Source organism: Narcine bancroftii, chromosome 1, assembly GCF_036971445.1.
Source record: "Narcine bancroftii isolate sNarBan1 chromosome 1, sNarBan1.hap1, whole genome shotgun sequence".
NCBI classification, from domain to species: domain Eukaryota; kingdom Metazoa; phylum Chordata; class Chondrichthyes; order Torpediniformes; family Narcinidae; genus Narcine; species Narcine bancroftii.
In genome coordinates this window covers 426,902,027-426,926,049 of record NC_091469.1, presented here as the reverse complement: position 1 = coordinate 426,926,049, position 24,023 = coordinate 426,902,027, and the positions used below count along the sequence as shown (strand labels likewise).

Genomic DNA, 24,023 nt, shown 5'->3' with positions numbered 1-24,023 from the left:
AGTTCCAACTCACTCCCTCTTTCCAGTAGACGTCTTCTGAGTTTATCTGATCTACAGTGCTGTACGACTTGATCCAATAATTGGTTGTCCAAATCAGCTGGCATGTAATTGCATCCAACAGCTAGCTGGCGTAGTCTCGTCACGTACTGAGCAATTGTCTGGCCATCTTCTTGTCTCGTTTCCCTAACTGAGGGTCCAGCAGTGAAAAGAAGTAATGCCCTTCTCTGCGCTTTTTGTTCAACCATACCGGTATCTAGAAATAGGCCACGACTGTCGGCGTAGGATTCAAATTCTTCCAGCCATGCCTTCCACTTCACACTTACAGTGCTTGCATCACCAGTCGGGTCAAAATGAGCAATTCCACTATGTGTTAGAAAGTCACAGTTTGCACCAGCCATGAGGAAATATGCTAGCTCCAAAAGTACTGAGTCACAGAGAAAATTCTTATCACCTTGAAGTTGTCTGTAATCCTCTGTAATCTTGTTTAGTCTTTAATTTTCTTCAAGCTTATCCCATCCTCGTCGCCAATGTCACATTTGTGGCCCGAAATGTGAAGTTAATAAAACATTAAACACAAGTTTTATCAGGTAAACTTCTGAGTGTCTTTTATTCTCCCGTTTCCTTTGTTCTCCTGCTTGTGTTCTTATCTCTCTCTCATACCACGTGACTTCCGGTACATCTCATACATATTCATTATCATGACAAGCACTATCGTACACCTCTGGTTTTCTCTTCCCAAAGTTGATGGGCCAAATGGCTAAATACTGCTCTTGTTTCTAATGATGTGAGTTCCCTATGTGTCTGTCATGAATTCTGCTCACGGATTTATATGAAACATAATCTGTCTTTAATTCACTTCACTTTCAAAGACAAACATGAAATGCCTAATTGTAATTGAATCTCTCTCTTCAAAAAAAAGCACAAAGAACAAAATGTTCTACATCGAGAGACATGAGAGGCTGCAGATGGTGGAATCTGGGGGAGGATCTCAGCAGGTCAAGCAGTATCAGTTGGGGGTGGGGGGGGAGAAAAAGTGTTTAAGCCAGAACCCTTCTTCGGGAGTTTCTTATTTATACATGTTAGATGTTGGGGGCCAGAGAATCAGAAGTTGTCAAAATGGTAAAGGGTATGTGAGGCATCCCAGATGTCAGTGGGGAAGGAACTGGACAAGGGAAGAAAGGTTGGAGTCAAGAAACGAGGAGCTAAGCTCAATGGGACAAGAGCAGGCGGGCCAATGGCCCCACCAGGACACTCCATTTGTGGATCTTGATAATGATATACACACAAATATGTGTCAAAACTCTTAATTGCTGAGGCCAAACAGGTAATAAAAACTACAATAGTATACATTAAATTACCCCGGTACAGAAAGAGATAATAAATATAAAAGATCGATAATAAATCTTCATAGTTATTGTTAGTGCAAGAAACAAGTACCAATAAGTGGTGTTTCCATACTGCAGACAGGTCTTCTGGTGATCCTGAAGTAGTGTAGGGTTAGAGTAGTAAGGGGAGGTTCAAGACCCTGAAAGCTGCTTTGAAAGTAAACTTTTCTTGAACCTGGAGGTGCTGGTCTTTGGACTTGTACCTTCTTCCCTAAGGTAGCAGCAAGAAGCGGTTGTGACCAGGGTGATGGGAATCTTTTATGATACTGGCTGCCTTCTTGAGGTATTGCCTCACATAGATATTTTCAGGGGCTGGGAGTTCAGAGCATTTGATGGACTTGGTAATATTTGCAACTTTCTGCTGCCTTGTGTGTTCCTGGGCACTCGAATTACCAAATTAGGCTGTAAGTATACTTTCCATTGTATACCCGCAGACATTTGATAAAGTGTTGACTGGCTTGTCAAATCTCCCCAGACTCTTTAGAAAGTAGAGAAGTTGGTTTTTCACCTTCATGGTTGCCTCGATGTGCTGACTCCTGGAAATGTCTACCAATATATGTACTCGCTGAAACTTGAATATACTTACTATCCCATCCATGCAGCCAAAGTCCCATGGACTGCCCTTCCTAAAATCCACAAAAGGTTTCTTGGGTAGGAGAAGCAGGAGTACTTGGTTGGATCACTGTGAGGTTGGAAGCTGTGGATGGGAGATCTTCTGATGCATTGAGATCTATGATAATGTGGGAGACAGTGGCTTGGTGTTTATTGCTGAGGTTGTGGTCCAGAGGTATGAGGACATATTTGTGTGCATCCCCTGCAAAGTAGAGGTCAGGCCATCAGAGCACTATGGCACCACCCTTCCTGCATGCTCGATAACAAAGTTGGTGCAAAGAGAATGGGATGTTGATGAGGGATTCCAGCCCAAAACATTGACAATTCTTTTTCTCCCATTGATGCTGCTTGACCCGATGTGTTCCTCCAGCAAATTTTTTGTTGAGAATATTTCCATGAATTTTGTGCTTGTGAATTGTATCGGAGTTGATGCTGCATAATTGCTCAGCAAAAGGAGGTGTAAAGCACTTCTTCTGTCCGATAGCCTACAGGTCACCCTTGGGCAAGATATAGGACCTGTTTAGCCTCCAAATCAGCGTTATGTGAAGCTATGGATTGCAGATGGTGCATGGTTATTATAAGCAGATTCTACAAATTGGAATTTATGGTTGTAAAACTAAAAACCTTGGGCAGATGAATCTGCTGATCAATGGCCAAGGTTACCCATCCAGTATGGACACTGGAACTGAAGAAGGCAACAGGAAACCACTTCAGTATTTTTCCCATGTATAAGCATGAACTCAACATCAACTATAGACTCAGCTTAAAGTTGGAGCCTTCACCGAAGGAGAACAGGGGAGGCACAACTACAGTTCAGAGGGTCAAAGATCATGATGGATGGAGAGTCACGATAGCCCATGCCAAACGGCAAGGTACCTGAATGATGATTTGCCACGGAAAGTATGAACACATTAAATTCCAACACGCCCTCCAATGACAGTTAACTGAAAAGATGTTGTTAGTCAATACGACCATGGAAATTTACACGGCTAGTTAAAATGTTCAAACTACAAAATGCAGGTGAATTTCACCTGGAGTTCTGCCATCTAACTGAAAAACTTATTTGCAAAATGTTGTGGCTGCTTAGTTTGCAATATTGACAGATATGTCACAAAATCATATAGCCCAGAAATGCATTCATTCTGACTTACATATCTCCTGAGCAAATCCCATTTGCCTGCACATGGAATACATCTCTCTGAACCTTTGCTATCCTTGAACCATTAATCCCTTAGCAATACGGCAGTCATAATCAAAAGTCGGTGAAAATTGCTTACCATTATATCCTTATTTTCCCACAGCTGTCTGTCATCCCTCTTAATGTTAGCTACTAATTCTTGTTGACTATTGGAGGAGATCTCTACCCTCAATAGTACAATTCCATTCAAGTAACCAGCTCCTTATTCTCGTAAATTATTGAAATTGTTTAACTTTGTTATTTTAGTTTAACTATAGTTTAATTTTATCTGTTGAGTATTCTATAGCATTATGAATTAAACAAATTTCTCCAGTTCTATTCTTTCTTATTGCATCTTCTAAATTTAGATCTCTGGCTTTACTTCAGCATCTTTTTAAGCCTATTTCTTACATTTCTTCTTTTTTTCCATTTGCTACTCTTTGACCATATTTTCATTTCTTTGATAGAAAGTTTTTTATTAAAACCCTTTTTTCTCATTACTAATTCCTTCATATCCAAATTAAAATTTCCTGAAAAAATCCCATTCCCAATCACGGACAATTACACTTGCATATAATCCACGTGGTACAAAATTAAGGCTGAGTAATTTTGTATCACCTGTGTAATGTATAAAGCATATCATTCAAATTATCTGCTGCCTATTGCAGTTTGCTACATGTTTCTTCAAGACTCCTGTTTGCATGACTGAAACTAATATTATCTCTATGCGGGACAGAAACACTTTTGTTTTGAAATTTAATAAACGAGGGATGAGTGCCAGGAATCTTGCTAAATATAAGGGCTGCATTGTCTACCTGACTGAAAAGTCCCATTTGACTGCAAGTCCTCATTTATTGCGATGATATATTGCATTTGAATTAGTGAGTTAATGTCAGCTGCACCAAGAAAAAAAAACATCTGTCAGTAGTTGAAATTTGGATACTAAATCTACTAATCTACACTCCATTAGTTCAAGTAAATACCTAGATTGACACTGAGTTTTTCCAGTGAAGTGAATGTGGTAAAGAAACAGAAGTATGTGTCCATGTAGAGGAAATGAGAAACCATGTCAAACTGATTAAATATCTCATTAGATGCTAAACAGGAAATAATGACAATGAATAGTTTGTGATACTGTCACAGCTGGTTTTGAGAATCATGAAAAGCTTGGCTTCAGAAGCACAAGTCATCAGTATGATACAACGAGAGGGTGGAGGGCAGCATCCATGGAAAGAAATGGACAGTCGAAGTGTTGGGTCAGGACTTCATTCAATGCACTATTTCATTTGTATGCATCCAGATGCAAAGTTCCAAAGAGTGTTCTGCCCTCCTTAACCTACTGTAGATGTTCAATATTGTATTTTGATTTGGTTTCTACCATTTAGACACTCCTGTACATATCCTGAAGTAAGAACTGTAAAATTTGCTTCGAAGTTTGTATGGACTGAGAAGCCCCTTCTGATCCCGCGTCTGTGGCATCTGCACCCAAGATGGCAGCGCTTATGAGCAGCAACAGCCATGAGGGGTTGCAGATTCCAGGGGAGTGAAAGACTGGGGCAGGGCACCAGAAAGCGGCGAGACCATCCCCCGTCCGAGAAGGACAAGCAGAGGAGATGACCTACAGGACAACGACCATGGCAACAGACCAGTGAGACTTGCACTTTCGTCGAGCTGTTGGTGACTCGAGGCAAGGAGCCCACGGAGGCTGGAGGATCCTGGAGAAGACTGTCGGGGGACTCGCGGCGGACTGCTGGAGACTGGCTCGAAACTGGCTGAAGTGGTACCAGGTATCGGATCTGGGATGAGAGAGGGTGCTAAGGGGGTCCTGACCATGTCCAAGATTCGGTTCTGGAGCTCAGAATGCCAGTGATTTGGACTAGACTCTGAGGCTGTGGAGGCTGCGGGAGCGCTGGAGGCAAATCGACGGACACCCGGTAACTCTGGGGGGGGACTCTCCTTTGCTTCTCTTTCTCTGACTGTAAGAGGCACTGCAGGTAATTTCTGCCTTACAGCAGGTAAGAACAATTTCATGTAATATGACACTTTTATTACAACGACAATAAATTGAATCTTGAATCTTGATCCAAGAGCAGATTTTATCTTATTACACTTTTCCAAAGTTAGATGGTGTGATATTTAATGACAAGTCTGACACATAGAATATTAAAAATGTTTGTGCATATAGAAATTTTTTTTTTGCTTTATTAGATAAATCTTCATCTTGAAAGTATGTCTACTCTGACAACACAAAAGGACTGTTGGCACTATTTGAAGTCATTTTTTTACACTAGGAATACTGTGAATAGCTCCCCACCATGACTACCAGCCCCCCCACATCTCCATCGGGCACACAAAACTCAAAACGGTCAACCAGTTTACCTATCTCGGCTGCACCATTTCATCAGATGCAAGGATCGACAATGAGATAGACAACAGACTCGCCAAGGCAAATAGCGCCTTTGGAAGACTACACAAAAGAGTCTGGAAAAACAACCAACTGAAAAACCTCACAAAGATAAGCGTATACAGAGCCGTTGTCATACCCACACTCCTGTTCGGCTCCGAATCATGGGTCCTCTACCGGCACCACCTACGGCTCCTAGAACGCTTCCACCAGCGTTGTCTCCGCTCCATCCTCAACATCCATTGGAGCGCTTACACCCCTAACGTCGAAGTACTCGAGATGGCAGAGGTCGACAGCATCGAGTCCACGCTGCTGAAGATCCAGCTGCGCTGGATGGGTCACGTCTCCAGAATGGAGGACCATCGCCTTCCCAAGATCGTGTTATATGGCGAGCTCTCCACTGGCCACCGTGACAGAGGTGCACCAAAGAAAAGGTACAAGGACTGCCTAAAGAAATCTCTTGGTGCCTGCCACATTGACCACCGCCAGTGGGCTGATAACGCCTCAAACCGTGCATCTTGGCGCCTCACAGTTTGGCGGGCAGCAACCTCCTTTGAAGAAGACCGCAGAGCCCACCTCACTGACAAAAGGCAAAGGAGGAAAAACCCAACACCCAACCCCAACCAACCAATTTTCCCCTGCAACCGCTGCAATCGTGTCTGCCTGTCCCGCATCGGACTTGTCAGCCACAAACGAGCCTGCAGCTGACGTGGACTTTTTACCCCCTCCATAAATCTTCGTCCGCGAAGCCAAGCCAAAGAAAGAAAGACTGTGAATATTTACTAACTCGCTTATTGTTTATTCCCTCTCTTAATTAAATTAGTTTTCTGTTATAGTTTTTCTTTACAAGTTCCTGTTAGGCCACAGTAAGAAACAATTTTAGTGCATATCTGCTTTGTATGATGTGTATGATAATAAAGTCATTCTCATGACTCTTGAAATTAATTGACAGCTGGCAACTTACTCCTTCACTTACCTGAATGTTCCATTCCCAAGCTCACACTGTTGATCCACAGTAACTGTCACCACCACCCCCCATCATTCTTCCTTAACCCTTACCAATCTTTTATTATTCTATAGATTTTACTAACATGGATAATATGGCCAGTAAAGTGTGTGTTTCAGTCATTCAACCCCTGCCATTAATAGAGAAAACAGAATTGGACAGCCTCCAACAACAAACACTATAATGTACCAGCTTCACGCTGCCTGCTTGTTATAACATCTTTGAAGAGCCAATGCCAAACAGATTTTTTTTATTTATGCATACATCAGCAGACATCAGAATTATCTTAAACAGTTTAAAGGAGTTCAACATGTTAAATGAGAAGTGTATTGTGGCTGAAGCAGGTGCTGAACAGTCAGGCAGGAAATATATTTTATGGTGGGAAGCTTCGAAAGCACAGCTTGGGATTATGTAGCCACTAAGGTTTGTGATGGTTTTCCTGGAGCCTTTTGTGGAGGGGGTGGCAAGTGGGGCAAAACTACACACTTCTGACAAGCTGAAAGTACTCTTTCTCTCTACAGATGTGATCTGACTGGCTCAATATTTGCAGCACTTTTGTTGTTTATTTTGGATGTACAGCATCTGCAGTTAAGCACAAAGGGAGCCAGAAATAGGAAGCTGCGGAGTTCAATTCCTGAAGTTAACTGCAAAAGATTCGGACGTGTTGTTGCAGGGAGTCTTGCTGTTGACTATAATTGGTCAAGCCCCGTGAATGAATTCTCCAATGCCACACTGAATGAACTGTAGTGGTAGCCTCAGATACTACTCAACTTATCACTGCCACATCACTCACCAACCTGAGTCATAATTAGAACTTGTGCCCAGCATTTATAGGTTTCACTTTGCCCTAAATATATTGCATAGCTACAAAACTTACTTCCCACACTTCACAACTTGCACATTCTGGAATGAGAATTTCCCTTTTGGAGAAGTTGGAAACTTGAAAAGAAAGAATTCAGTTGTTCTGGTCCACAAGAATCAATACTGTAAATAGGATCAGAATATTTAGCTGAGGCCCTATGAAGAACTAGGGTCTCATTAAACACGCAGTTTCTGAAGGGAAGCAATTCTGGGTTACCACTGGAAATATCTGTAAATTGGAACAGGGTCAAAGCAGATCAGAGAATTGACTCAATAAATTGTTTGGGGAATAAGTGTCTTAATTTAACTTGGCCCTGCCTATCAGCCCTGAGAAAAGAAGGAGCTATTCAGTGAGCACAGGCTTCACAATTCAGGCTAAGGCTATTGTCTTGGCAGTTCAAATAATCAGGAATGTATGATATATGGCTTCGAACTGTGTAGTTCGAGGATTCGTGTGAAGGAATGTTTAGAAAATTGGATAGAGCACACTAAGTGATAATGCAGTGCAAAATTATGGGTAAAGGGAGCCAAAGTGGATTAAGAAAGTCCAAAATTTACTGGGTCCAGCAGGAAATGGAATGGGGGGAGGGGGGAGGGGGGAGTGGTTAAAAAAAAGTTACCTATTTGAATGTGTGAAGCATTTTTTAGCTGTTGATTCAGAAAGAAAATGATGTAATAGGTGTTACAAGGAGGAAATAGCAAGGTAACCAAAGGTGGGAATAAATATTCTATGGAACCTGAAATTTTGGAAAGATTAGAAAACTGTAAAAAGAGAGGGCAGGTTTAACAATAAAGGATAACATTAGATCAATAGTAAGAAAAAATTGTGGCTCAGAATGTAGAATTGGTTTAGTTGGAGTGAAGCAACACAGAAAAGACATCTTTGCTGGGAGTCATTTCAAGGTACAGTATAAGTGGGATTTGTTACAAGGCTACTGCCACAATTATATGAGATGACTTTAATTTTAGACTATCAAATCAGATAATTCAACATCATCTTGAGGAAGAGGTCATAGATTGGATACAGTTCCCCAACACAGGTCATGGACATTGTCCCTTGTTGCTCCAGGGTCATTCCTATTCATTACACTTAGTATATTGTCCTGTGCATCCATTCTGCTCATTCAACCAGTAACGCAGTATTCCAATGAGAATGTTTATGAAAGTAATTTGGGAGTAACTGATATTGTCTGAAATTTGTGGAAAATTTCTTCGTGCATTGGCCACGTGATCCATGCTGACATTTGCCATTTGAAGCAGCTAGTGAAAACACTAGACCCTTGTTGAACTTTGACCACCAGCCAAAAAATATCAACTTGTAAGAAAGTAAGTTCCTTTAGAAAAACCGAGTGCTTTGTTTTCAAGTGCATGTAAAGGAACTCAAGGGAACATTGAAGGAAAGCTGTTAAACTAATGTCAGGCTGATATTCAATTAATGTCTCTTAAAAATAACTGATTACTTCCCCTTCATTGCTTCGATATCGGAGCTTGTTGCTTCTGGCAATGCATCTTATTCACTGCAGTTAACTATTATCTCAAATACTTTATTGATGCCAAGGTATTTATGATGTACTAATATTTCAAAAATAATATTTAAATGTGTGATTTCTTCTGTTGATTCTTAATTTGTTAGATGTATGATTAAACAAGGAGTACAATGTCAAGGAAGTAGGAGTTAGTTTACAAGTTTGATGTTAAATTGTAGTTATGTTTCCTGTAAATCTCAGGTTAAACTGAAATGTGTTCAATATTTTTTAAAATATTCCCAAGATCTCATATGGTGTACATGGATAAACTTGCTGCCAGTTGGGAAGTCTAAACAAGGTTGTGTAGTCCAAATATTACAACCAGGTTTCTCAGAGGTGAAGCGAGGAAACAGAAAGTAATGGATATCTGGCATTATATTTTTGACAAAGATGCTGCTCCAATTTCTAGCTATAAATTCTAAATTAATAGCTGTTTAAAAATAAAAACTAGAAAATGTGAGTGAAATTCAGAAGGAATTGATGGAAAGATATTTCATTCACTCCCTTCATCAGAGTATGGGACTCTTCCAGACACAAAAAAAAAATGAACTGCATCGCTTTCTGTAGATGCTTAGGTTCTCCTGCACTTTCTCAGTTATTTTGGATTTCCAGCATTTGCATTCGGTTTGAGTTTTGTTCAAGATATTTGCTGTCTGGACATATGTAAGATATGGTAAAGACCAGGTAAATCAGCCATTGTCCCTGTGAAATGTCAGTGCAGGCGTGTAATACGTTGCGGAGTTGAGCCAAATAGTCTGCAGATGCTGGGGTTGAGTGCAAACCACAAAAGTCCTGGATACATTCAATCAATGTTTTGGCCATGAGCCTTTCGTAGTACATTTCAGTCCCTATGACTATTCTTTATATTATCTTAAATTCAGACAGGTCACCTAGACGAGCATATCATTTTTTTAATTAGGCTGAATTTTCAAGGGGACACTCACAGTATCTGGTGTTAATTTGAGTCTCTGGATCCCTTCTTGATGTTATAATAGTGGTAGCGAGCAAATCTGGACAAGCTCCATTTCATTATATTTAATTAAAGTGAGTGAAGCATCACTCAAGGGAATGAAAGTAAATTCCCTGGAGAAGTTCAATATCCCCATTGTGATTAGAGTCTGGATGAAGAAGAGTATTAGACAATGCAACAAGCAGACTTCAATAAACTGAAGAAACTTAACTTGCTCCTTTGAATGATTCTCTCTCCTCTTGCAGATGTTGGATTTTAAACCCAAATTTCTAATTAACTTCATTTGCTTAGAAAAAAGGCTTGTAACCTGTGCATAGTTCTAAATTTCATCAAGATACATGTTTAGTGGCATAATATGGTAAGATTTATGTGGATACTGCATGAGTATATAGTAAAGAAAAGAGTCTACAATTGGACCAAGAAAGATGAGTAGTCCTTGCTAGTTTAGTGACAAATTTAATCATACTAACATTGTGTGGTTTGTTACCACCCAGAATTCAATGAAAAAATGATAGGTTCCATGTGATTACTGGGTTACTCTGGGGCATCATTACACTTGCTACCGTTGGCAGCAAGTAAATGAATCCAGATTCGATTTTGCCATTTTACCATTCACAAAAATACAAGGATCCTGTTCTTGAATTCTGTTTTAATTCAAGCCGACACCAGTCTGTCAGTGTTGGGTGCAGTTAACTAAATCATTCCAATAAAATTATGTCTTCGAGTTAGGTTAAGATTGCTCTCAACAGATCAGGGTTTAATTATTTTACTTGAGGTGATCTCTATTTTGAAGAAATATTGGTGGAGCATCTGAAGTTAAGAAGATAAACAGCCAAATCCCCAACCTTTTCATTGCCCTGACTCCACCAATGTTGCTGGAAGAAGCCAGGTGAGCCAGTGTACTTTGTATCTTTTGATATTACAATGCATCAAACCTGCAAGGCTGATTTTCATTAAACATTTATGTTTTATTATTTCACCTTGTAAAACAAGGCAAAAATGCAACATTTTTGATTGTTCTTTTTTTAAACTCAAGCTTACATTTAGTGTAAGCTGTTCTCTTTCCCTTCACCCAGTTCTTTCTGCTTAAAATTTAAGAGTGGCTTTGTCAATTTGTGCAATCTTCATTGTGTTAAATTATTATAGCCCATTTTACCTTTGCTCGCTACCCTTGTGGTTTAAACATATTCTTTGTCGATAACTGAATGAAGAATATTCAAAGTGCTGGTATGTGAATTAACTGATGAAGTTTAAAATACATAAGTATAAACCTGGATTTAACATTTTACTTCCAACAACAGTTGTACGTATGAAAAGCCCAAATAATATTTCAACTGTCCATGTAACAATTGCCACTTTTTAAAAAAAAACTGAAGATAGTAAACTATTCCTGAACACCGTAATGTTGAGCCAGTCATAAAACTAAAAACCAAGTCTCTTTCTTTTCCATTCCCATGTATTTATATAAAATTTGAATTATTTTGTACATTCCTGTTTTCTGTATATCATAGCATAAAGAAATATTACTTGCAGGATTTTCCATATTCAGATTAATAATATGTCCTGAATCTTAATTTCTGATTAAACTATTATTTTCCATTTTCATAATTAGAGCTTATATTAGTTCAATTACCCTTTGCTGTAACTAGATATCAAGTTCTAAGTGGTGTTAGATTAACTCTCTGATACCTTTTCTCACATTAATGAATCAACTACCTATCATGCCATAAGAGTATTATTGTAGTCCAACCTATTGATGAAATCTATTACTATATGTTTGAATGATGCTTTATAAATCTTTTATATGTCTGAATTGTACAAGCAAATTAGGCTGATAAGAAATTTGCTTCTCGAAATCCCAACAATACCTTAAGATTTAAAATAAAATGCAGATGTTGAAAATCTGAAATATTTTTAAAAAACAGACAATATTGGAAATAGCAAATTAACATAAATGGAGAGAGCAATAGAGTTAATATTTCTGGTCATTAACCTTTCATCAAAGCTAATTTGATCTGATTTTTTTTTCACTGATGCTACATGACTTACTAAATATTTTCTGTATTTATCTTTGTTGATATTCACTATTTTGCTACATGTGATTCTATTACTTGTTAAAAATATACTTGGGAGACAGTGGAATAGTTTTATGACCAGAGTGCCACATTAGAGGTTCCTGGTCTTCATGAGATAAACAGGGGAACAGCAAAGGATGGGTGGCAGTAAAGGAGCAGCATGGTTAGCGAAGTGGTTAGCATAACGCTTTTACAGTGCCAGTGATCAGAAATGGATTCGAATCCCATGCTATCTTTAAGGAGATTGTACATTATCTCCATGACTGCGTGGGTTTTCCCCGGGGACTCCGCTTTCCTCCCATCTTTTAAAAACATACCAGGGTTTGTCAGTCAATTGGATGTAATTGGACGGCATGGGCTCGTAGGCTGAAAAAAGCCTGTTACCATGCTGTATGTCTAAATTTAAAAATAAAATAAACTTTTAAGGCATTTGATGTGGTCCAAGCTGGGAGTAGAAATGTTGCTCCTTCTGGTTTTGCTATAGGGTAAAGTTTTTTTTTCTGAAAAGTTCATGCTTACCTTTCTAATGAAGTAACTGATTGAAGAACCCATGTGTAATTTCACCTTCAAAGGGGTTTCAAATAATCACAGATTATTTTGTGCAGATGTTGGTGTCTTGGACACTGAAATAGAATATTTTTTTATAATTTTGGAGTTAAAATTCAAACTAGCCCACAATAAGTTTATTCACTCTACCCATAATTTTGGAACTTTTAATCCCAGTTGTGTACAAGTATACTGGTCCATTCTGGAGTTGAGAAAGGTTGTGAACAAATATGATTAAAAACTAATGATCTAATGTGTGAAAGTTGATCCTTGGACTCACTACAAACCAACCTTGATGTGTCACCAAACAAAGGCAATCTGAGACATGGGTAAAAGACCATCTATGGAACTATGTAATGTAAGAACATCAGAAGGAAAAAAAAATACCACAATCAATTATTTCTCATTCTTTAGTGTCCATCCTAATTAAAGCACTTGTCTAAATGTATGTTATCCAATGCTTTCAATAGAGTGAAGACAATCTAGATAGAGCATGTTCTATTTTCCCACATTCTTAATTGCCAAAATTGATAGTGAACAGTCAAAAGTGCCATGGTTATAAGACAACAAATCAATTGCACAGATTTGGAATAAAATATGAAAGAGCTCATTGTTGGTATGTACATTCTGGGCCATCTCCTGTGACAAATGTCTATGTTTTTGGGAGTTCAGGATCAATTGAGTTGCAGAGTCCTGGTGACAATTGTGCTTTCCATGGATTTTGGTAGTTCATGGTAGTTTTCAATAAATGAGACCAATTTTAAGACAGAAACCTCTGATTGATTAAATCCTTTCACTGATTTTGAACGGTGTCAAAAAAAGACGGATGCTTCAAGGATTAGGAAATGAGAAACTTGGTAGCTGTTACCTTGCAGGCAAAAGAAACGCTTATTCAGCCTATTTTCCCCAATTATCAATATGCATCTTGAGAAATGGTAAGTAGAGTAATTTCTGAAGAATTATTATTGTTTTGTAACAGAGTAGATTTCGAAGCATAGTGCATGAGACTGTGGAAGACAATGACTTTTGCATATAATAAGATCTTTTTTTCCCCCTTTTTAGTCAGGTTTGATAAGAACAGAAGAAGCAGATTATTTTTTGACACCTCTACCTCAGCACGTTGCACTTAAGCATAATTACACAGCACCCGAAGGACAGCAGCCACATGTTCTCTACAAGAGATCTGCAGAGCCAAAAGACCCCCTTCTTAATAATGAAGTCTCCATACATGACAGGCCAAAGGGGGTTGAACAAAATGCGCACAAACATCATCATCAATATCGGAATCGTAATGACTACAAGCATGGACAGCTTCAAAAGCAGCACTACTGTGGAAGACGCAAGAAATGTATGTAAGGGAACTATTTTAACTTCTTAGCTGAACTTTAGATTTTCTAGCTGTTTTAACTGAATCAGTATTAATGATACAGTGATTTCATTGAAAGATTGGGAAATATTTGTAAACTAAATGGTGGAACGATTGGCGCAACACCTTGACAGTGCAAGCAATTGGGACCTGGGTTCGAATCCCATTCTGTAAGTTCTTCCTGTGTTTATGTGGGTGTTCCTCGGTGGCTCTGGTTTCCTCCCACTGATTAAAACATACTGGGGGGGGGGTACGTTAATTGGGTATAAATTGGCCAGCACAGACTTGTAGGCAGAAATGGCCTATTACCGTGCTGTATGTCTATAAATGTTTGAAACTGTTGTGCTTCTCAGCTGTGCACATGCAATATTGGTTTTGATCTTTGCTCCACACAACCATCGGCATTCACAGTTATCCAGCCTGAGATAGAAATGTCACAAAAACAGGCCTTGGACCACAATTTTCGACCATCAAGTACCCAATTTTACATGAATCTTACTTGTATCAACTGTTCTCCCCAAGTTTTCATCATTCCCACCAGATCTCACACTCATTTACTCATTAGGGTGTTTTACAGTGGCAAATTAATCTACCGGCCCACATGTATTTGAGATGTAGGAGGAAACAGGAGCTCCTGAAGGAAACTTGTGTAGCTGCAGGGAAAGCACGCTAACTCCGTGCAGACAGCATAAGAAGTTATGATTTGATTCTGGATCTTGCCTTGCCACCTCCCCCTCCATTCTATCGCAGCTGGTCCAAATTGACAAACCACTCAGATGTACGAAAAAGGCCAAATAACATCTGCAACACATTGATTTAATGCAGTGTTTAACCTTTTGGCAGGGGTTTAGTATTGACATGAATTCTTAGCTATATAGCACAAAACACAATTCTGCTGGATCAGGGAGAGAGAAAAAAAAGAATTGTTAACGTTTCGGGCCTGAACCTTTCATCAAGGTGTTTCTGATGCTGCTCAACCCTCTTGAGTTTCTCCAACAGATTGCATTTTGCACCATCTGCATTGTCTCATGAGGCCTTAGTGAATTTATGCCACTCAACTACCAAATCCTTCCTCTAAAATGCAGTTAGTTGTGTTGTCTTGAGAAAGATTGCATCTTCAAACTGCAACATCACTGTTGTTGGAACCTTATTCCAATCTTTAACTTGTCAGAAACACCAAAGCATTATTTTGTTCTGGTGTTCTCTTTGTTTTGGTCTTTTAGTAAAACACATTCAAAATTTCCACATGAGATACAACTGCAGATTTCTCCTTTGTATGTGTCAATTGTGAGAACAACCTCCAAGACACGACCAATGTCTTCTACTTTGTTCCTTTCATGCCCAAGTCAAACACCATTTGCTTAATCAGCATTGCTTGACTCTGTATTATGTCATTGTGATTAATCAGCAAATTATAAGTCCTCCTCAGCGACAAGATCTCCATCCTCAACTGATGGTCAGAACACTTCCAATCTCTTTTCAGTGACAACCGCTCAGTCCAAGAATCCACCCTGCTCCAGCTCCTTCAACAGCCCTGAAGGCTAGAGCTGGATGAGGTCCTCACCCGGGAAGAGACATATAAGGCAATTGAACAACTGAAAAGTGGCAAAGCAGCAGGAATGGATGGAATTCCCCCCCCAGAGGTCTGGAAGTCTGGCAGCAAAACTCTGCATGCCAAACTGCATGAGTTTTTAAAGCTCTGCTGGGACCAAGGAAAGCTGCCTCAGGACCTTCGTGATGCCATCATAATCACCCTGTACAAAAACAAAGGCGAGAAATCAGACTGCTCAAACTACAGGGGAATCACGCTGCTCTCCATTGCAAGCAAAATCTTTGCTAGGATTCTCCTAAATAGAATAATACCTAGTGTCGCTGAAAATGTTCTCCCAGAATCACAGTGTGGCTTTCGCGCAAACAGAGGAACTACTGACATGGTCTTTGCCCTCAGACAGCTCCAAGAAAAGTGCAGAGAACAAAACAAAGGACTCTACATCACCTTTGTTGACCTCACCAAAGCCTTTAACACCATGAGTAAGAAAGGGCTTTGGCAAATACTAGAGCGCCTCGGATGCCCCCCAAAGTTCCTCAACATGGTTATCCAACTGCACGAAAACCAACAAGGTCGGGTCAGATACAGCAATGAGCTCTCTGAACCCTTCCCCATTAATAATGGCGTGAAGCAAGGCTGCGTTCTCGCACCAACGCTCTTTTCAATCTTCTTCAGCATTATGCTGAAACAAGCCATGAAAGACCTCAACAATGAAGACGCTGTTTACATCCGGTACCTCACGGATGGCAGTCTCTTCAGTCTGAGGCACCTGCAAGCTCACACCAAGACACAAGAGCAACTTGTCCGTGAACTACTCTTTGCAGACGATGCTGTTTTAGTTGCCCATTCAGAGCCAGCTCTTCAGCGCTTGACGTCCTGTTTTGCGGAAACTGCCAAAATGTTTGACCTGGAAGTCAGCCTGAAGAAAACTGAGGTCCTCCATCAGCCAGCTCCCCACCATGTCTACCAGCCCCTCCACATCTCCATCGGGCACACAAAACTCAAAACGGTCAAACAGTTTACCTATCTTGGCTGCACCATTTCATCGGATGCAAGGATCGACAACGAGATAGACAACAGACTCGCCAAGGCAAATAGCGCCTTTGGAAGACTACACAAAAGAGTCTGGAAAAACAACCAACTGAAAAACCTCACAAAGATAAGCGTATACAGAGCCATTGTCATACCCACACTCCTGTTCGGCTCCGAATCATGGGTCCTCTACCAGCATCACCTATGGCTCCTAGAACGCTTCCACCAGCGTTGTCTCCGCTCCATCCTCAACATTCATTGGAGCGACTTAATCTCCAACATCGAAGTACTTGAGATGGCAGAGGCCGACAGCATCGAATCCACACTGCTGAAGATCAATGCGCTGGGTAGGTCACGTCTCCAGAATGGAGGACCATCGTCTTCCCAAGATCGTGTTATATGGCGAGCTCTCCACTGGCCACCAAGACAGAGGTACACCAAGGAAGAGTTACAAGGACTGCCTAAAGAAATCTCTTGGTGCCTGCCACATTGACCACCGCCAGTGGGCTGATATCGCCTCAAACCGTGCATCTTGGCGCCTCACAGTTCGGCGGGCAGCAACCTCCTTTGAAGAAGACCACAGAGCCCACCTCACTGACAAAAGGCAAAGGAGGAAAAACCCAACACCCAACCCCAACCAACCAATTTTCCCCTGCAACCGCTGCAACCGTGTCTGCCTGTCCCGCATCGGACTTGTCAGCCACAAACGAGCCTGCAGCTGACTTGGACATTACCCCTCCATAAATCTTCATCCGCGAAGCCAAGCCAAAGAAAGATATGCTGCAATTCTGTTTTGGAGCCTTGCCCACTGTGATAGTACAGATTCTATCACCAATGTGTATATGTACATATGTACAGATGGTAGTGTAGGATGACTGTGATTGGCTGAGAGCTTAGCCACACCTACTGGCAGGTCTTACAGGATTGCTCCTAGCCAGACCAGGTCATTCTGGACTGGTCGACCTACTTGTGGTATGTTCCAGTCTTTTACTTAATAATAGCCTTTGTTTGGATCAACAAGTCTTTGGTTCTTTCGACGCGCATCACGCCCACACAGCTTATTTTAATATGAGAAGGGAAAGTCATAAGACTACAAGAATAGAATGAGTAAGAATTGAACAAAGAAAGCTAAGAAATGCAGAAATAGCATGAAAATTTTCTAATAATTCAATGTTGCATGGCCTTTATTTTGAATTTGAAAATATTTGGAAGTACTCAATTTTTAAATAATTTAATATGATTTATTTTCTGATTGGCAGTGTACTCTGGACAATAAACATGTCCTTGCAGTCATCCTGAAGTACAACCGCCTTCTCATAATAATAGAACATAAATTAAATGAATGGAAAGACAGTCTGATCAATATGTAAACATTTCTCTCCTGCCATGAGGAAAAAAAAGAAAGATTGAATCCTTCACTATGCTCTCAATAAATTGGCTTAATTTTGTTTATACTTGCCCCATATGAAAGGAGATCATTGTCAGTAGAACATGAAAGTCATAATAAATTGTAATTCCACAAAGTTTTTAACTAATTAAGAGAAAAAAGGAGAGAGGGACACATACGCACAAAGGAAGAGAATATGGGGAGGAGTATATCTGCAGAAATGTGGGGGAGTTGAATGATGGGTTGGAGTTGAATGATGGGTAGGAGAGATGAAATATCTGGAAATGGTTGAGACAAAATATATGTTGTAAAAAATCAGCATTTAGCAAAATTCACGTTTCAAGTAAATTGTTAATAATCAACTTGAAATGAAGGGGATGCACAAGGATCTAAGGTGAGTGATGGTGAACTCTTGGGTCTCTGTCCAATCCGTTTCCATGCAGATTTCAGACAGGACCAGCCCTTAAAGATTCAATGGTTACCCTGTTTATGCAGAACATGAGAAGCTCCAGGAAAATCTTTCCCATTGCTATTACTAGTATTGTTAATCTGGTGAACTTCATCCACTTGTTTTCTACTCTTTTATATTTAAATTAGAAGCAGTGGTAAGTTATAAAAACAAATAATATGACCTGGACTTTAGTTTTCAATCTACTTGGCAATATTTGCAATGCCATCACATTTCTGCAGGATTAAAGTACCTTGCTTTAGCCATGCTGGTCACAAGATTTGGAATTTCTTCTTTAAATCCCTTTCAATCTCCTCCTTGCTCATCTTCTCTTTCTCCCTCTGTCCCCCCTCATCCCAACATGCACCCTCTCCCTCCCTCCTTTTCTCTCTCCCAGATGAAAGGATGGGCCCCAGAATGGCTGAGCACAGGATTTTATAACATATGGCAAGGTCACCAAATTCTTGGTTATTTGGTCTGCATAAAGGTTTATTTCAGCAAACAAGCTGAAAGAATGCTCATAACATGCAATGCTATACACTTCAGTGCATGATTTTTCAATAACACCATAATCTCCTCTCTCTGTAGATATGCCTAAACCTCCAGGAACAGATGTGTATATTTTACCAGATGAGTATGAAAGCTTGACCAGAAGCAAACGTTCTTTGTTCAAGATGCGTAAAAACCAAAAGCTTAATGTGGAAACCTTGGTTGTTGTAGACAAGAAAATGATTGAGAACCATGGCAATGAAAATATCACCACTTACGTCTTAACTATTCTGAATATGGTAAGGCTGAAAATGCTCCTATTAATTTCAATCATGAGTATACTTGTAAATTGTGATAGCACATAGTGTCCTTCAGCACAGGAGTGCTAAAATTACATGGTTGATTGTCTACTTGTTGTGGAAGCACTATGACTTTGAACCAAACACAATCTGCAGGATTTGGATCTGAAATTTTCTGTGTCCAAGTCTTTGGCTTGGCTTCGCGGACGAAGATTTATGGAGGGGTAAAAGGTCCACGTCAGCTGCAGGCTCGTTTGTGGCTGACAAGTCCGATGCGGGACAGGCAGACACGGTTGCAGCGGTTGCAGGGGAAAATTGGTTGGTTGGGGTTGGGTGTTGGGTTTTTCCTCCTTTGTCTTTTGTCAGTGAGGTGGGCTCTGCGGTATTCTAAAAAAAAGTAAAAGCATTTAAATATGTGCAATTTCAATCCAAAGTTCATGGAAAGAGTGTATCCAAGCTGACTATTAATAACTGATATCAAACATGGATCACATTTGTCATAAAATCCTAGCATTGTTAGCCCTTTAGCCCAACGTATCCATGCCAGCCAAATTGCCTAGTTGAAATAGTTCCATTTGCCCACATTTGTCCTTTCATACCTCTAAACCTGTCCTCTTTGTGCACTTATCCAAATGCTTTTTAAATGTTCAATTGTATCTGCTTCTACCACTTCCTCTGGCAGCCTTGTCCACGTACCCATTACTCCCTTTTAAATCTAACTCCTCTCAACTTAAATCTATGCTCCCTAGTTTTAGACACCCTTGCCTGGAGTATTCTCACCTGTTTCTCAAGGGCAAACTCTTTGTCCCCATGTCACTACTGATTCAAAGTTTTGTGGCAAAGGCACTGCAGATGCCTCATTGCCACCTTCTACATGCTGATAGCTTCCCCCACATATGGACCAAACTCTGGCAGGCGAATCCTGAGGATCATCACATCACACACTCTCAGCAGATCCACCAGGTCAGTGGTGTCGGTATTTTGGCAAAAGCCACTTTCAGGTGGGCAGAATACCCCAATGTAAAGCCGCCTCAAATACCCGATTGCAGCTGTTGGGAGGCCACCTGAAAGCGGAGAACCTTGACCCGAGGCGTACTCTCCTCGGGTAGGTGTATTCTCCACTTCTGAGCACTCCCCCTAGGCACCTGAAAGTGGGCGGGACTACGGTCACAGTCGACAGGAGCCGGCGCTTGCTCCGTGGCACCTCTCCCTGCTGTGGACCTTTCAGGCGCCAGAATAGTGCCTTCAGCGCTGCCACCTGAATGTCGCTTCGCACACACCCGCAGCTGGCTCCAGAGCCGCATTCTCCCAGCTATTCCCTGAACGCGGCTATGTATGACAATTTGCCTTCTCCATGTCCTTCATGATTTCATGCATCAGGTCTTCCCTCAACCTCCTATGCTCGGGGTAGGGGGGACAACAATCCAGTCTCAAGCCACATGTTTTCAATATCATTTTCTTTTCCCAGCATTTCAAGTGAAGAGAACAAAATTTAACATATATATAAGCCATACATGATAAGCAATTGTTAAAGAAGCATTTTATCAAGAGAATTTTGATAGTTGTTTGGATAAAGTAGCAGTATAAAAGAGGTGTATTGAAAGATCACAATATAGAATTAGTTGAAGTGGGTCAGATGAAGAGAAGCATCAACTTCGAGCCAATAGGATGCTTCTGCACCACAGCTTTTTATTTAAAAAAACACTTGGAATTCCCCATTACTATGGAAAAAAGTAAACCAGAAGCTTTCCAAATGTTTTTAAAAAATTCTTCAGGCCTTTCATATTCTTACGTGATTTAGGCGATGTATTGGAGAGCAATATGCATAATAGCACATACTGCTTATTTCTTGAAGAATAGATCAGGCCCGAAATGTCGGCAGTACACCTTTGCTTTTTATGGATGCTGAAAAGACTGGCTGAATTTCTCCATTATTTCAGTGTGTGTTTTAACTACAATCACAGTGTCTTTGCAAACCTTCATGTTTCACTTAATAGAGCATATTCCCTATTTCAAATTCTTCTTTAAATTTATGGGTTCTTCAAGATTTCAACTGTGGATTGTGATGCATGCACTTTGTGTATTAAAGTAGAAGCTGCATTCCATTTCAAAAGCTCTCTTTTGTTACTGATAAAAATGTTGGTTATTACTGGGAAATTCAAGAATATTTCCTTTATTTCACTGAGAAAATAAAGCTAATTCCCTTTGAATCCATGGCATTTGATTCAGCTCCACTTCAGAATTGTAAGACATAAAATAGATTGATACATCCTGTAATAGTGAAGAGGAGCTTTTCAACAGAAATTATTTTTCTTATGTTTTTTAATTCCAAACCCCTCATTTGAATAGTTGAATGTTAACGGTTTCAGAAAATTATTCCTAATTGGTTTAACCAACTTGCTTGTGCAGATACTTTTGTAAACAGAAGAGTTTCTGAACTTGTCCGGGGTAGAGTTATTTCAACTTTATTACATGACTGTAATTACAGAGCTATCTATCAGAATCATCACATTTTAGGAATATAATTGTTTGCATTTGTGTATGTAGGGGCAGAATGTTTAATGTAGTGGTTAAATGCTATTACAGCCCCAGTGACCCCGATTCGAATGCAGTGCTATCTGTAAAAAGTTTGTATGTGCTCCCAGTGACCACATGGGTTTCTCTTGGGTTTTCTGGTTTCTTCACACCCTTCAGAGATGGACAGGTTTTGATGGTTAATTGGTGTATTTGGGTGACCCAGGCTTAAGGGCTAGAAAGACCTGTTACCGTTCTGTATCTCTAAATTTAAATTTATAAAATATTTGCTTGTCTGTCTCAGTAGATTGCCATAAGGTTTGAGGACACAATTTCATTTTATATGACCACATATGTTTCCAGTACTTTGACCTTTGCAAAATGACCTGCACCGAATACTTTAATGATTAGATCAAAACATTTCAACACTTGAGCATCAGACTTTCAAAACAAAATGTAATGTCTGTAGTTATGACATCGGCTGTGCTAATAATAAATTTTTCTGTGACTAAAGGTATGTTGAAGTACAAATTCTTTTATGGAGGAGAAGCTAATATTAAACAGGTCACTTCTCATGTCTGATGTGGTGTGAACATGTGTGGTGTTGTAACCAAAAACCTTGATGTTGAAATTCTTATGTTGTCTTTCAAGCACTGGCTAAAACAAATTCCTTATCTTAATAGAAAGTAACAATTAATCTTAAGAAAGAGGACTGGTCGTAACTTCAAAGTTATTGCCTGCTTTTTATAAACTTGATTTTTTTTAACTCATCACACTGCATTGAATGATTTGCCTCACTAATTCTCTGGGTAATACAGGATGAAGCAGGCCCTTTATTTCACCTATCCATGCTTACCATCAAGAGCTCGTGTATACTAATCCAAATTCAGAAGGTTGAAAATGTATCGATTTCTTTTGCTATTGTTTTTAGTGTTCCACCGTATTGAAATCCATTTTCTTTTAAACTATGGCATAATTTTTGATTTGCCTCCTTGAAGGTGTCTACACTGTTCAAAGATGGTACAATAGGAGGCAACATTAATATTGTGATAGTTGGGATCGTCCTTCTGGAAGAAGATCAGGTATACTTTTTAAATTAAATAACAAAATGTTATTTAATTGCTTGCCGACAAGCAATTTGTGCATGATTTTCAGATTCAGTGAACTTCAATTTCCATTCTCTTTGATAATTCTAGCTGTGATTTTAATCCATGGTTTATCACAATCGGAATTTATTGTCATGAACAAGTCATGAAATTCAATGTTTTGCTGCAGCTTCATAGCTGAAACATTCATATTATAACCATCTTACATCATTACTATATAAAACAAAAAGTAAGGGAGTGTCTTTGGTTTATTGATTATTCAGAATCTGATAGCAGCAGGAAAGAAGCTGTCCTTGTGCCGCTGAGAGCTCATCTTTAGGCTCCTGTACCAGCGTGGCCTAGGTGGTGGGGATCTGCTCTTCTTTTTTAAGACACTTCCCCATGTAGGTATCCTCGATGTAATGTTAATGTAGAGTCAGGATGCCATAGTGATTATATAATTGGATGAACACAAAGATTTTGATTTCCAGGAAGACTAGTTTAAATGTCATTATGGCTACTGAAGTATTTAAATGGAAGTGTTTGAATAAATCTGAAATTAAGATTTCCCATCCCATCAAAATCAATAATGAAATCCTTTTCCACAGCTCACATTATTAAGGAAAGTTAAGATTCACGATTAATTTATTGTCATGTAATAATAAAGAACTTTACTATTACACAATAAGGCAGACAAAGAGTCACCAGTGTTGTTGCCTGGTGCCCCTTACAGTATAAGAGAAAGAGAAGCAAAAGAGTACATCAGAGTTAATGTCTGTGGATTCGCCTCTCGCACTCCCATAGCCTTTTAAGCTACATAAATTCCTGTTCAATCCATCGGCAACCCGATCTCCAGATCTAAATCTCCATCCTGATCATGAAGATTTCAGTAAAGGCCCTTCTCACCCTCAGCCTCCCCTCGAATCCCGGTTCCAATACCTGATTCCCATGAGCCAGTCTCCAGCAGCCCGAACAGCAAGTCACTTGCAGACTGTGTGTGTCCTTCGGTCATTGAGCTGCCATGGTCATCATCCTATAAGGCCATCTCCTCTGTTTCTCCTTCTTAATGTGGGGGGGGGGGGGGTGTTCTCCTTATTTCTGCGCCCTGTATCTCCCTGGATTCTGCAACCCCTCATGGCTACAGCATCTTGCGCAGAGACCACCACACAGTTGCAGAATTTTACTTACCAATGCCCTTGGCTCCTTTAAAATGTCTTTTAAAATTTGTACGGAGCCACCGACCGGCATTAGGACCAACCCCTTCAGAGCAGCACCACGTCTCCATTCTCCCA

General features: G+C 40.0%; 1 protein-coding gene across 1 annotated transcript in view; it reads left to right on the top strand.

Moving 5' to 3' along the window:
• The window catches only part of LOC138760465 (A disintegrin and metalloproteinase with thrombospondin motifs 16), a 213,277-nt gene that overhangs the window by 66,037 nt on the left and 123,217 nt on the right, over positions 1–24,023 (top strand). Inside the window, exons 4-6 of the mRNA XM_069931104.1 lie at positions 13,625–13,910; positions 18,933–19,132; positions 22,645–22,728. Coding sequence (XP_069787205.1) covers positions 13,625–13,910; positions 18,933–19,132; positions 22,645–22,728 — 570 coding nt within the window. The remainder of the gene's footprint in view (positions 1–13,624; positions 13,911–18,932; positions 19,133–22,644; positions 22,729–24,023) is intronic.